Source organism: Marmota marmota, unplaced genomic scaffold (genome assembly GCF_001458135.2).
Source record: "Marmota marmota marmota unplaced genomic scaffold, marMar, whole genome shotgun sequence".
Classification (NCBI taxonomy): domain Eukaryota; kingdom Metazoa; phylum Chordata; class Mammalia; order Rodentia; family Sciuridae; genus Marmota; species Marmota marmota.
Window position 1 is genome coordinate 2,463,844 of NW_025999961.1, and position 14,064 is coordinate 2,477,907.

A 14,064-nucleotide genomic window follows, 5' to 3' on the forward strand; every position below is an offset into this window, starting at 1 on the left:
TGGATAATCTGTTTTTAATCCTCTGTTTTGGGGGGCAGCATGAGTGGGGCACTATATTTTTACCAATTTTTTTCAATCTAGTTTAGGTTTGTAATTGAAATATAGATGATCTTTTTGACCAGTTTATTTTGTATTCTTGAAGTTATTTTGTTGTTGTTTCATTTGATTTAATAAGGTTAGCAGAGTCAGTTGCTACCAGCCAAGGTTGTTAAATCTGTTTACTCTTATTCTTCCTTTTTAAAATTTCTTAGGGTAGTCTTATGTTTCATAAACTAAGACCTGTAGATCAACTGAGGCACCTACTTGTGAGCAATGTGGGTGGAGATGGAGAAGAGATTGAAAGATTCTTTAAGTTACATCAGGTAATTATTGATATACTTTTTTAATGTGATGATTATAAATGTATAGGTATACTGACTTTTGATAGTAGAATAAGACTTTGTTCAAATTTTTATTCTCTGATTTTAATAATTTTTATTAAAGTGTACTCTTAAAGATTGTCTGATATTCAGGGCTGAGCATGGTGGTGCATGCTTGTAATTCCAGCAGCTGGGAAGGCTGAGACAGGAGGATCATGAATTCAGAGCCAGCCTTAGCAATTTAGAGAGGCACTATGCAGTGAGATCTTGTCTCTAAATGAAATACAAAAATGGGGCTGGGGATATGGCTCAGTGGTTGAATGCCCTTGAGTTCAATCCCCGGTACCCCCCCACACACACACAAAAAAGAAGAGTCTGATATTCAGGTTAGATGATAATTAATCTTTATGAAAAACATGAGACAGTACGTTTATTGGCTGATATGTGCTTGAATGCACATGCATCCACACTATATGATCTGAGGAAGAAATTTGAAGGGATAATGTGGGGGCATTAGTATTTCAAAGCTACACCTAGAATTGATAAGGTTCAAACTGGTAGTGCTTAGTTTAAAATCAAGAACATCGGATCAAAATTAAATGTAGAGCTGGGCACAGTGGTGCATACCTGTAATCCCAGTGACTCAGGAGGCTGACAGGAGTCCTAATCACAAGTTTGAGCTAGCCGTAGCAACTTAGCAAGGGCTTCAGCAACTTAGTAAACCTCTGACATAAATGAAAAGGGTTAGGGATGTATCTCAATAGTAAAGCACCCTTGGCTTAAATGCCCAGTATCCGAAAAAAAATTAAGTATGTAGACCCTGCATACAAACCACCTATTGAAAACCTTAGCTCTGCTGGGCACAGTGGCACACGCCCATAATCCCAGAAGTTTGGGAGGCTGAGGCAGGAGGATCATGAGTTCAAAGCCAGCTTCAGCAAAAGTGAGGTGCTAAACAACTCAGTGAAACCCTGTCTCTAAATAACATACAAAATGGGGCTGGCAATGTGGCTCAGTGGTCGAGTATTCCTGAGTTCAATCCCAGGTACCCATAAAAAAAAAAACTTAGCTCCACCACTGTGATTAGATACTCGAATTGTCTAGGTTTCAATTTTTTTTTAATGTAAAATATGCATTATTAAAATTATGTGGAATAAGGCCTAACATATGCCAAACTCTTAAAATAGTGCCTGGCACATGATGTGGACTTGATAAATGTGAACTCTTAGCTGGGTGCCATGGCACACACCTATAATCCCAGTGACTTGGGACACTGAGGCAGGAAAATCACAAGTTCCAGGCCAATCTTGGCAATTTAGCAAGATCCTGTCTCAAAAACTGAAAAAGGCCTGAGGATGTGACTCAATGGCAGTGCTCCCCTGGGTTTAATCCTCAGTATTAAAAAAAGGAAAGAAGAAAGAAAGAAAGTAAAAAGAGTAGTGTTTGCTTCTTTTTAAATACCAGCTGATTTCATTCAGTCAGCCATTATTTATGGAGCACCTGCTTTGTGCGAAGGACAGATTGAAACAACAGATATAGCAATAAACAAAATTTGTTTAATATAGGGGTTTTGTTTTGTTTTGTTCCTACAGGAAGACCAGGCTTGTGCAACTTGCCTTATCCTTGCTTGCTCCACTGCTGCCTGTGATAGAGAAGTATCTGCTTGGGCTACACGAGCTTTCTTCAGGTATGTCAGGTTTTTTCCTACTAGGCCACTTTTTTAAATGGTCACTTTGCCAGTGTACTAGTTTAAGTCGTCGCCAGAGAGTTGAATGACTACATAGGGAAATTACTAAAATTCATTTTCAAAAGGGTAAAAATCTGGAAAGATTATCATGCTCATGGGATAGATTAGATTAATTTGTGCATTATTACTCTTGGTCTGAATTTTGTTTTCTAACTTTTTTTGTTTAGTCTTTTCACTGTTGTATCTCATTTACTCCCTCATCTTTTTTTACTTCCTTAGACACTACTAATTCTGCTTTATGTGTGTAATTGGTTCTGAATGGGGTTCTGAATCACATTAAGGAAACTAGGTATCAAAAGAGATTTTATTAGGCAGATGTTGTGGTGTTCGCCTGTTATCCCAGTAACTTGAGAATCTGAGGCAGGAGAATTGCAAGTTTGAGGCCAGCCTTAGTAACTTAGCAAGGCCCTAAGCCACTAAGCAAGACCCTGTATAAAAATAAAAATGAGTGGGATTTAACTCAGTGGTAGAGTGCCCCTGGGTTTAGTTCTCCAGTACCCACCCCCCCAAAAGGAGATTTTATTATTAACTTTTTTTTGAAGTGATGAGGATTGAACCCAGGGCTTCAGACATGCTAGGCAAGTGCTCTGTTACTGAGCTATACTCTATACTCCAGCCATCAAAGAGATTTAAAAAAAAAAAAAATAGCCAAAATCTGTTAGGAAAATTACAGTGCCATTTGCTCACTAAGTAAACTCTGTGTGTTGCCAGTGATATATTAGAAGTTATCAGAGTCCCTGGTTTTATGTCAACATTTACTAAATCAGTTTTTATTATGTATCCTAGGAATATAATTCACTTGTCAGCACCATGCATTAAAGTCTTCAGCATTTATTTGGAAGCTAAGCAGGAGTAGGAACAATTCCAGCTTTTAAGATAGATACATAGATAGATAGATAGATAGATAGATAGATAGATAGATAGATTGATCATTGAATAAATTCAACCTCTGTTTTCATACAAATAGGTATGGAGGTGAAGCACAGATGAGATTTCCAGCTACTCTCCCCACTCCAAGTAATGTTGGTCCCATCTTGGGATCTCCTGTTTATTCTAGTGAGTATTAAACATTGAAATGAAACTTTATTATATAATAGTATGAATTTTAGAAACTATATTATTTTAATCAATAAAGCTTTTCATTGTTTTATTGCTACTGTATTATTGATAGATAAGTCTATAGTTTATGACTTGTTATGATGATATTAATGTTGAATCCTTAGTTTATTTTAGGAAGGAAAAGAAGATGTAACCAAATAGTACTTACAGATATCATTTGGTATTTATTGAATGGAAAAGAAATGAAAGATTCAATAACAAGAAATTCATATGTCAGTGTTTTCCAAAATAGGAATTATTAAGAAGTTACTAGAAAATGAAATGAATAGTCCCTAATTTTCAAATATATCATAGGTGGTACCATTCTTTACTCATGCTTAACAAATAGCTTCTGGGCCTCATTTTGATTTATAAATATATTCTTTTTTAGGTTCTCCTGTTCCTAGTGGTAGTCCCTACCCAAATCTATCCTTTTTGGGAACACCATCTCAAGGTACCACTTTTCTTTTTTTGGATCACTTATTATTATTCTTTTTGAAGAGCTAACGTGTTCTTAATTTTTATTGTGTAAAAGATTAACTTGTCCTATTCTCTTGGAAAAAAAATGTCATTTAATAGATGTCATTTTGTTGCTTGACATCTAAGCATTTATTGGCATTTGGCTCCTCAAATATTGTGCCTGGAAATATCCTTATTGGGTATTAGGATTTAAGTGGGCCCTGAAATTAGTATAAATAGTTTTGTTTCACTTCCAGTATTAGGAGCTATGATTGCAAGTTTTCTTTCCTTTTCATTCTGCATTTTCAACACTTGAATGTCTAACTGTTAGAATCCATCCAAGTCTTAGCAAGAAAAATCAAATTAAATATCTATCTATTTGATTATTTTTATAAATATCTCTACCTTTGTGTCCAGAGACGAAAAAACTTGGGTTATTGAGAATTCTGAATATTTAGGATTATTTTTCTAAGAGATTTGTTTTTATTTGTTAAGGTATACAGCCTCCTGCTATGTCAACTCCTGTGGGTGCCATGGGAAACCCAGCTGCTCAGGCCACAAGTATGAGTTGTATGACTGGCCCAGAGATTGTGTACTCTGGAAAACACAATGGTATTTGCATTTATTTTTCTCGGATAATGGGGTAAGTTTTCAAGGAATACTTAACTATTGCTCATTTGTCCTTTTGTTTTTTTCCTCATGATATAAGAAATTGAACCTTGAACCCAGGGGCATTCTACCACTGTCTTTTTGAGACAGTGCCTTGCTAAGTTTTAAGTTGCCGAGGGTGGCCTTGAACTTGCAATCCTCCTGCTACAGCATCCCAAATAGCTGGCTGGGTATTTTTTCCTATTTTGAAGAGTGAAATATTTTTAAATAAATTTGTGACTTCATTTATTCCTATTAAATTTTACTTTAACTCATTTGTCCATTGATAAAATTTCTATCTGTCTAAGCCTTTTTATTATATGTCTGTTAAGTACTATGTTTTTATTTCTGTGTGTATTTAGTGTCAGAGTATATCTATATACATATTAATAGTATACATTACAAACCACCCCATAATTCAGTGACAAGTATCTAGATGTCAGCTGGGCAGTTCTGGGTTTGTTTGGCTCACCCATGCAGGTACATTCATCTGTGAGAATAAAGAGAATTCTTTTTCTTGGCTAGACTCTCAAACATTCAGGGGCATGTCCGGAATATCCTCCACTGATATAGCTTGATTGTTCTCCATGAGGTCTCTCATCTTTCAGGAGGTTAGCCAAGGATTATTCACTTGTTTGTAGCAGGGTCCTTGAGAAAGAGTAGAAGTTGCCAAGGCTCCTGATGCCTAGGCTTAGAACCAGCCTATTCCCAGGGCCAGAGGGAAGTCTCAAGGCAAACCCAGATTCAGAAAGTGGGAAGCAGACTACAGTTCCTTAGAGAAGAGGTATTAAAATCATACTCTGTATGGAATAGAAATAGGGTGAGAATTTCCACTGTTTTTGCAATCAGTCTATCATATCATCTAATTAGCTATCAAGTCTAGTATATAGTTTTCAGATTTGTAATGTATGTTTTCATTCATCTCATTTGCTTTATAATTTTTTTTAAATTATAAATTCCCTATTTATAAGTTGTTACCCAGAGCCTTTTGATTTCTCTGCAGAAGAATTTCATCTGAAATCATGGGTGTATTTGGTTTGAAAATTTCCCGTTTTCCATTTTTCTAGCTCACTTAGTAAATGTTAAATATTATTGTTTTAGGCTGGGGATGTGGCTCAAGCGGTAGCGCGCTCGCCTGGCATGCGTGCGGCCCGGGTTCGATCTTCAGCACCACATGCAAACAAAGATGTTGTGTCCGCCAAAAACTAAAAAATAAATATTAAAAAAATTCTCTGTCTCTCTCTCTCTTAAAAAAAAGATACTAAATGATATTTTTAAAAATATATTATTGTTTTAAAAACAATAAAGCCATTACATTACCACAAAAAGAAATTTTCTACATATTGTAATTTTTCTTATTTGTAAAGAATACAATCATTAAAACATTTTTTTCTCCTCTTTTTTTTTTTGTTGTTGTTGGTTATACGTAACAGCAAGAATGCATTTCAATTCATTGTACACAAATAGAGCACAACATTTCGATGCTCTGGTTGTACACAATGTAGAGTCATACCATTTGTGCAATCATATCTTACCTAAGGTAATGATGTCCTAAAACATTTTTTTTTTTTCCAGAAATATCTGGGATGCTAGCTTGGTTGTGGAGAGGGTATTCAAGAGTGGCAACAGAGAGATCATGGCAGTAAGTGTATACACTATCATCCTGCTCTTTGTATATAACCAGTTGGTAGCAATAAAGAACTGTTAAATTGTTTCACGTTGCTTGATGTTGTAAATAAATTATTCTTTTCTGTAGATTTTTGTGTTCATGTTCAATAAATCATCCACCCTTGATTGAAATCTCAGCTTCTTCATTTATAAACTGTCTGATCATGGGTAAATTTCTTAATGTTTCAAAGCCCTGTGCCTCACTGTAAAATGAGACTAATAATATATCTCCCTTATAAGGTTGTTGTAAGGAGTAAATAGAATCAGTGCTATTATTTAAAATCTGTCTGAATTTATTATTTTATGCTTTGGCTTATATGTACAATACCTCCAAGGACCCAGTACTAATTTTCATGCATGAAATACATCCCAGACTGTTTTAAGGGAACAATTGGTAAAATTTTGTATTATCACAGATTTGGGTAGGAAAATTTCTTTTAAAGAATCTGAAATATGCAGATGTTTTAAGTTTTTTTTTTCTTTTTAAAACAGAAAGGTACCAAATGTCTTTTTAATGTGATATTCTTTTTTAAAAATATTTTTTAGTTGACGATGGATTTTTTTTTTTACTTTATTTGTTTTACTTTATTTGTTTATTTAAATATATGGTGCTGAGGATCAAACCCAAGGCCTCACACATGCCAGGCAGGCACTCTACCACTTAGCCAGGACCCCAGTCCTGTGATATTCTTTTAAGTATTTATTGTTTAGTTGTAGTTGAACATAATGCCTTTATTTCATTTATTTCTTTACATGTGGTGCTGATTGATCGAACCCAGGGCCTCGCACATGCTAGATGAGCGCCCTACCGCTGAGCCACAACTGTGTGATATTCTTTTAAAGCCCACATTTCTGAGAAAATAAGAATGCATTTATCTCATGTACACGAAGTTTAATAACAGGCAAAATTATTGTAAAGTGATAAAAGTAAGAGAGGATACCTTGGAGGTGGGATGACAAAGAGCCAGAAAAGAACAGTAGGAAACATTTTGGGTATTGGAAATGTTCTGTACTGTGATCTGGATGACAACCACAAAATATAAAAAGTAATCAAGATATTTACTTAATGTTTGTGTTTTACTGAACATAAATTATACATCAGTCTTAACAGAACAGGAGATGAGAGATACTAGTGTCCTTCATTGCACTATATTCTGGTCATCAAGAAGTGAATTGAGGGCTGGGGATAGGCTCAATTGGTAGAGTGCTTGCCTTGCATGCACAAGGGCCTGGGTTCAATTCCCAGCATAACAAGAAGTGAAATGATATAAGAAAGAGCTGTACTATTTACAAAAATAGGATGCCTCAAAATTAAAATTATATATACATTTATAGCTATACAGAATTTATACTTTTTATGAGTACACCTTTTTCCAGTATTTAACTTTTGAAAATTCTTTGGTTTTACAGATTGAAAGTAGTGTTCCCTGCCAACTTCTGGAGTCAGTACTACAAGAACTGAAAGGTTTGCAGGAATTTCTAGACAGAAATTCCCAATTTGCAGGAGGACCATTAGGAAATCCAAAGTAAGAAAAAAAAATAGGGTTTATTTATTTCTTCACTTTTTTCTTTTCATTGTATTTTGTTGTTTTTGAGATATAATTCATCTACCATAAAAGTTATACTTTTAAACCATATAGTTCAGTAGTTTTTTAGTGTATTCACAAGGTTATGCAGTCATCACCACTCTTCAATCCAGAACACTCATCATTCCATAATGAAACTCTGTGTCATTTACAATCATTCCCCATTTCTTTCTCCCCATGATTGGCAACCACTAATCTACTTTCTTTCACAATGAACCTTCCTATTCTTAATATATTATGAAAATGGAATATGCTTTATGACCCTCCATATCTGGCTTTTTTCCCTTTTGTATAATGATAAGAAAATATCCATTCATTTCTGTTTTCTTGGGTATTTTTATATAAGTGAGTATTAAGGTTTGTTAAATTCCTTTCCTGCATTTTATAGATAACATCATGTAATTTTTTCTGACCTTTAATAATAGAATTATATTAAAACGTACTAATTTCAACCAACCCTATCATGTGTGCAACATTAGTTTCATTCAGTATGGAAATTTTTTGTAGCAGTGACTTGAGATCTAGTTTACATAAAATTCACTAATTTTGAAGTTCAGATCAGTAACTTTTCCTCAGTGTACAGAAGTGTGTAACCATCACTACCACAATACAGTTTTAGAACATTTCTTTTTTTTGTTTTGTTTTGTTTTTGTACCTGGGGTTAAACCCATAGTTGCTTTACAACTGAGCCACATTCCCAGTCCTTTTTATTTTTTGTTTGAGATAGGGTCTCTGAATTGTTTAGGGCCTCCATAAATTGCTGAGGCTGTCCTAGAACATGTGATCCTCTTGCTGCCCCCTCCCAAGTTGCTGGGATTATAGATATAGGTGATCACCACCACATTTGGCCAGTTTTAGAACATTTCCATCTCTGAGATGATAGCTTCTGTTTGTTTGCAGTTATTCCATGTTCCACTCTCCAGCCCCAGTTACCAGTCTACTCCATCTATATGGATCTATTTGGATCTATTTATTCTCAACATTTCATAGGAATGAAATCATACACTGTGCAGTTTTGGAGACTGGCTCCTTTAACTTTGGATTTTTTTTTGTAGCTTGTGGGATTTTTTGTTGCTTGATTGGTTGGTTGGTTGGTACTGGGGATTACACCCAAAGATGCTCTACCACTGAGATATATCCCCAGTTCTTTCTTATTTTGAAACAGGTTCTTACTGAGTTGCCCAAGCTGGCCTCAGCCTCCCAAGTTGCTGCAGGCAGGTGCCATCTTGCCTAGCACTTAACATATTTTTGAGGCTCATGTCCTATGTTTTGTTCTATTCTCTTTGGAGAATAAGATCGACTTTCCTGGATCTAGCCTCAATTTTTTCTCTTATACCATTTCCTTCCTTTCTCTTCTCTCTTTCTTTATCTTTCTCTTTGATCTTTTCCCCTCGAGATTAGGAAAATTTCTAGTTGATATTTTTTCAATCATTTAATTGATTTAATCTCAGTCATTTTAAGAAGCATCTGTTCAGTCTATGATAAATTTTCTTCCTGGTCATCAATTTTTAATTCTATGAACTCTTTCTCATTTGAGAACTTTTCCATTTTTGTGGAAACCAGTGCTTGTGATGGTTGTACAATTCCATAGGTACATTTTAAATTGTTGATTGTATGGTATCTAAGTTACATATGAAAAGAGTTGCAATGTACACACAGACACATTCTGTAATTTCTGTTTCAGTACTACTGCCAAAGTGCAGCAGAGGCTGATGGGATTCATGCGTCCTGAAAATGGAAATACTCAGCAAATGCAACAGGAGCTACAGAGGAAGTTTCATGGTAAATTATGCTTCTGATCAATTACATATACATGACCTCACTAAAGGGTTTTATTACTTGAATAGTAAATGGTGAACTTCTCTTAGTAAGATCTAGTTTATCTGATAACACAATGTTATTCATTCAAGAATCAGTGTGATTGGGAAAACAGAACAATATGGAAATTCTTTGTTTCCATAACTCTTTCAGCCCACAAATATTTTTGGGAGGAGGGGGTACTAGGGATTGAACTCAGGGCTATTCAACCACTGAGCCACATCCCCAGCCCCATTTTGTATTTTATTTAGAGATAAGATCTCACTGAGTTGCTAGCACCTCGCTTTTGCTGAGGCTGGCTTTGAACTCACAATCTGCCCACCTTAGTCTTTCAAGTTGCTGGGATTACAGGTGTGTGCCATCGCTCCCATCTAGCCCACAAATTTTTGTTCTTTCCTCCAGTAGTAAACATGATACACACTTTTGTCTTATGATTTTGTGATTGTCTTATATATCGCTGTATATTTATACACACACAGATGTATGAGTGTGTATGTGTATGTAAACATATATATATATATATATATATATATATATATAGTATATATATAAATGTTGGTGTATATATATTATATATATATATAAAAAACAAAATTTACTATTTTAACTTTTTTGACAGTATTAGGGATTGAACCCCAGGGCTTTGCACATACTAGGCAAATGTTCTATCACTGAACTATACCCCCAGGTTTTTTTATTTTGAAACAAGAGTCTCACTAAGTTGTCCAGGCTGGTCTTGAAACTTGAGATCTTCCTGGCTCAGCCTCTCGAATATCTGGGATTGTAGGCATGCACCTCCACATCTGACCCATTTTAACTATTTTGAAGTGGCATTCACTATATTCACATTGTAGTACAGCAATCACCAACATCCATCTCTTGATTTTTTTTTATCTTTCTAAAGTGAAATCCTTTACCTATGAAACAATAATTTCCTATTTTTCTCCTATGTCTAGACAACAGCAGCTACCATTGTAGTTTTTATTTCTGTGAATTTGACTACTCATAAGCACTTTATATAAATAGATTAATATAGTAATTTTTATGTTATTACTGGCTTTGTCACTTAGAATACTGTATTTAAGATTCATCCATGTTGTAGCATATGTCAGAATTTTCTCTTTTTAAATCTGAATAATACTCTGTTATATTACACACCACATTTTGTTTTGTTTATCTATTCATTGGGAGTGGGCAGTGGGCTGTTTCCACCTTTTGTGAACATGAATATACAAATACAAATTTGAGTTCCCTTTTTAGTTTATTTTGTATATACCTAGAAGTAGAATTGCTGGATCATATGATAATTATATTTTTAATTTTTGTTTATTTGTTTAGAGACAGGGCCTCATTCTAGACTGGTTTCATCTTATGAGCTTCAGCAATCTTCCATCCTCAGCCTTTTAAGTAGCTGGGACTACTGTTATGCACCATTATGTCATTGTAGTGGATATGAAGTGATATACCTTTGTAGTTAGTGATACTTTTTTTTTTTTTAAAATGGGGGTCTCACAATGTTGCTGAGGCTAGCCTTGTACTTGTAATCCTTTTGCCTCATCCTCCCAAGTAACTGGGATTACGACCACACCCAACTAGTAATATATCTTTTCATAGAACTAAAAACATGAATGAAGTATTTGATTATGCTTTTTGTGTATTATTACTAATAATAAGAAAGAGCAAAAAGAACTGAGAAGTTCTTATAATTATTATTTCAGGTATGAGTTGGAATAATAAATGTTTCCAGAAATTTTCCCTGCCCTCAATTTTTTTTTCAGTTCCTTTGCTTTCTATTGGTATTGTTATTGCCTTCTATTGTTTCTGGCTGATAGAACTTTCTTAATTAAGACCCAGCCATTTATTTTGGTCCCAGATTATTTTCTTCCCTTCCTTCTGGACCTAGATTTCTATCCACTATTTTGTAAACTTTTTCGGAACTGCTCATGATACTTCATTAGGATGTTAAGCTTATTATCAAGCATTGATGAGGATTTGTACAAATAGAGCATTTGAATTGCTGGTAGTTTATACTTTGAACCACACTGAAAAGCAATTTGGTCAGATCTAGTGAAAGCTGAAAATTCATACTCTTAGAGCTCACAGTCTTACTTCTAGGTATACATCCTAGACTAGATTTGATCAAACATTCTTCCCCCACAGTAAGATATACATATTATATTGACTCAGTTTTTTTTTCGTTTTGTTTTGTTTTTTTGTACCAGGAGTTGAATCTAGGGTGCTTAACCACTGAGCCACCATATCGCCTTTGAACTTAGGATCTTCCTGCCTCGCCCTACCTAGCTACTGGGATTATAAGTGTGATGTTTATGATTTGTTCCTCCCCCAGTACTGAGGATCAAACCCAGGACATCACACATGCTAAGCAAACACTCTACCACTGAGCTACAGCCTTAGCCCAATGCAGATATTTAAAATCATACACATATATATATATATATAACTGAAACAAAATTTCCTAAAACATACTCTAATTTTTTTCCTTTTTCATTTTATTCTATATTCTATTTCCTATTAAGGGATGAGGGGGTATTATGATGGACTGAACTGATTTCATGATCCACCAACATGTATATCCAGGGTTGAGAAACTTGGTCCTGGAGAAACATGATTGTGCTTTCCAGGAAACCTTCATTAAGAATTTTTATCGTATTCATTTAGTAGCAAAACACGGGAAGCAATCTAAATGTCCTTCAGGTGCAAAAATGGGCCAAATTGGGGTAGCTGAAACACTCTGATAAAATAAATATAGTTGGATTTGTCAACTGCGAACATATAACTTCGTTGAGAAAGTATTGGTCCGATTGTTAAAAACAGAGCAACACTTTTATTTTTCATATGTACATATACACAGATGCACATATCTAAAGCAAAAAGATACAAATGTAAATACAGCCAGATGTGGTGGCACATGTCTGTAATCCTAGTGACTTGGAAGGCTTAGGCAGGAGGATTGCTTGCAAGTTTGAAGCCAGCCTCCGCAATTTAGTGAGGTTCTAAGCAACTTAGCAAGATCCGTCTCAAAATGAAAAATAAAAAGGGATGGGGATGTGGCTCAATGGTTAGGCACCCCTGGGTACACCACTGTACCAAAAAACCCCCTAAATACAGCAGCTGATGTTCAGTTGCCTTTGATGGGGACAGAGAGGATAATGGGAATTTGAGAAATTCAACCTTAACTATAGTTTTACTTAAAATAAACAGCTTAATCTTTGTCATTTTATAAAACTCCAATAGTTATATTTTCTCATTAGAGGCTCAGCTGAGTGAAAAGGTTTCACTTCAGGCAATTCAGCAGTTGGTTCGAAAATCATACCAGGCCCTGGCTTTATGGAAACTTCTTTGTGAACATCAGTTTACTGTCATTGTAGGAGAACTTCAGAAGGTAAGGTTTATGGGATTTTTGTTTAAAAATCATAGTATTAATATAATACCAAGTTTGTTTCTTTTGCATAAGTTTTAATCTTACACTTGGGTTTGGGAAGCATTAGGTTATTATAAAGCTAGAATGTTATTTTAAAGCTAGAATGATTGCAGGCAAATGTAATAACTTGAGAGAACCATTTTGTCAAGCTACAAGTTTTTCAGTATATGAGAACTTTCTATCTGGGATACAAATGAAGACTTAGTTTACCAAAAACATGTTTTTTATGATAATAAGTTTTAATCTTTATTTGGGCTACATATTCCTCTCCCCACCTTCAAAGAAATCCAGTTGGTTTACTCATTGAATTTTATTGTTGTTTCTTGTAAATCTCTTTCAATCTAGAGTAAGTCTTAGCTTCTTTTTAGTGGGGAGGGATATTTTTTTTACTTGCTATTGTAACGTGGAAATCAGATCATCAGTCCTATAGAATGTCCAGCATTCTGACTGTTTCTTTTTACTATCCTTAGAGTGAACTTGTATCCCCTACATTTTCTGTAAAATGAAAGTTAGTTAGGGCTGGGGTTTTGGCTCAATGGTATAGTGCTCACCTAGCATGTGTGAGGCCCTCGGTTTGATCCTCAGCACCTCATAAAGATGAATAAATAATGGTATTGTGTCCATCTACAGCTAAAAAATGTTTAAAGAAAAGTATATTTAGGCTTGATTAGGTTCAAGTTCATTTATTTGATGAAGAACAGAATTTTTCATAGGTGGTGATTTGTTCATCAGACTAACAAGACCCCAAAATTTTGATTGTCCTACTTTTTAGTGCAACTAAGATTGATTGCTGAATTCAAGTGGTAAGTTCAGTTCTACCATTGTAAAATTTTCCATGAGATTTTAATCAGGCTTTTGTCATCCATTGATACTCATTGCCTGATTTGGTTATTTCATCTGTGAATACAAAATCATAATTTTCTAAACTGATTCCTTCCACAGTTAAAAAAAAAACTTTTCCTTGTTTTTTAGGACTGTTTTGTTACCCTGAATGCCTAATTCTTGACTTTTAATTACAATTTTTCAAAGTTAGATGGTGACCCATAATTTTACATATATGACTGCACATATGGTACAGCACTACATCATGTACAACCAGAGAAATGAGAAGTTGTGCTGCAGTTTTGTACAGTGAATCAAAATGCATTCTGCTGTCATATATACCTAATTAAAATTAATTAATTTTTTTTTTTTTTTTAAAGAAAGCTAGAAGATGACCCCAGTTCCTTTTACTAGTGT

The 14,064-nt window shown here is 34.7% G+C and overlaps 1 protein-coding gene across 1 annotated transcript in view; it reads left to right on the forward strand.

Moving 5' to 3' along the window:
- Nup155 (nucleoporin 155) overlaps positions 1 to 14,064 on the forward strand; it is a 59,536-nt gene that overhangs the window by 23,801 nt on the left and 21,671 nt on the right. Inside the window, exons 14-22 of the mRNA XM_015496353.2 lie at positions 252 to 362; positions 1,952 to 2,046; positions 3,074 to 3,162; positions 3,596 to 3,658; positions 4,159 to 4,306; positions 5,887 to 5,953; positions 7,390 to 7,505; positions 9,250 to 9,347; positions 12,656 to 12,786. Coding sequence (XP_015351839.1) covers positions 252 to 362; positions 1,952 to 2,046; positions 3,074 to 3,162; positions 3,596 to 3,658; positions 4,159 to 4,306; positions 5,887 to 5,953; positions 7,390 to 7,505; positions 9,250 to 9,347; positions 12,656 to 12,786 — 918 coding nt within the window. The remainder of the gene's footprint in view (positions 1 to 251; positions 363 to 1,951; positions 2,047 to 3,073; positions 3,163 to 3,595; positions 3,659 to 4,158; positions 4,307 to 5,886; positions 5,954 to 7,389; positions 7,506 to 9,249; positions 9,348 to 12,655; positions 12,787 to 14,064) is intronic.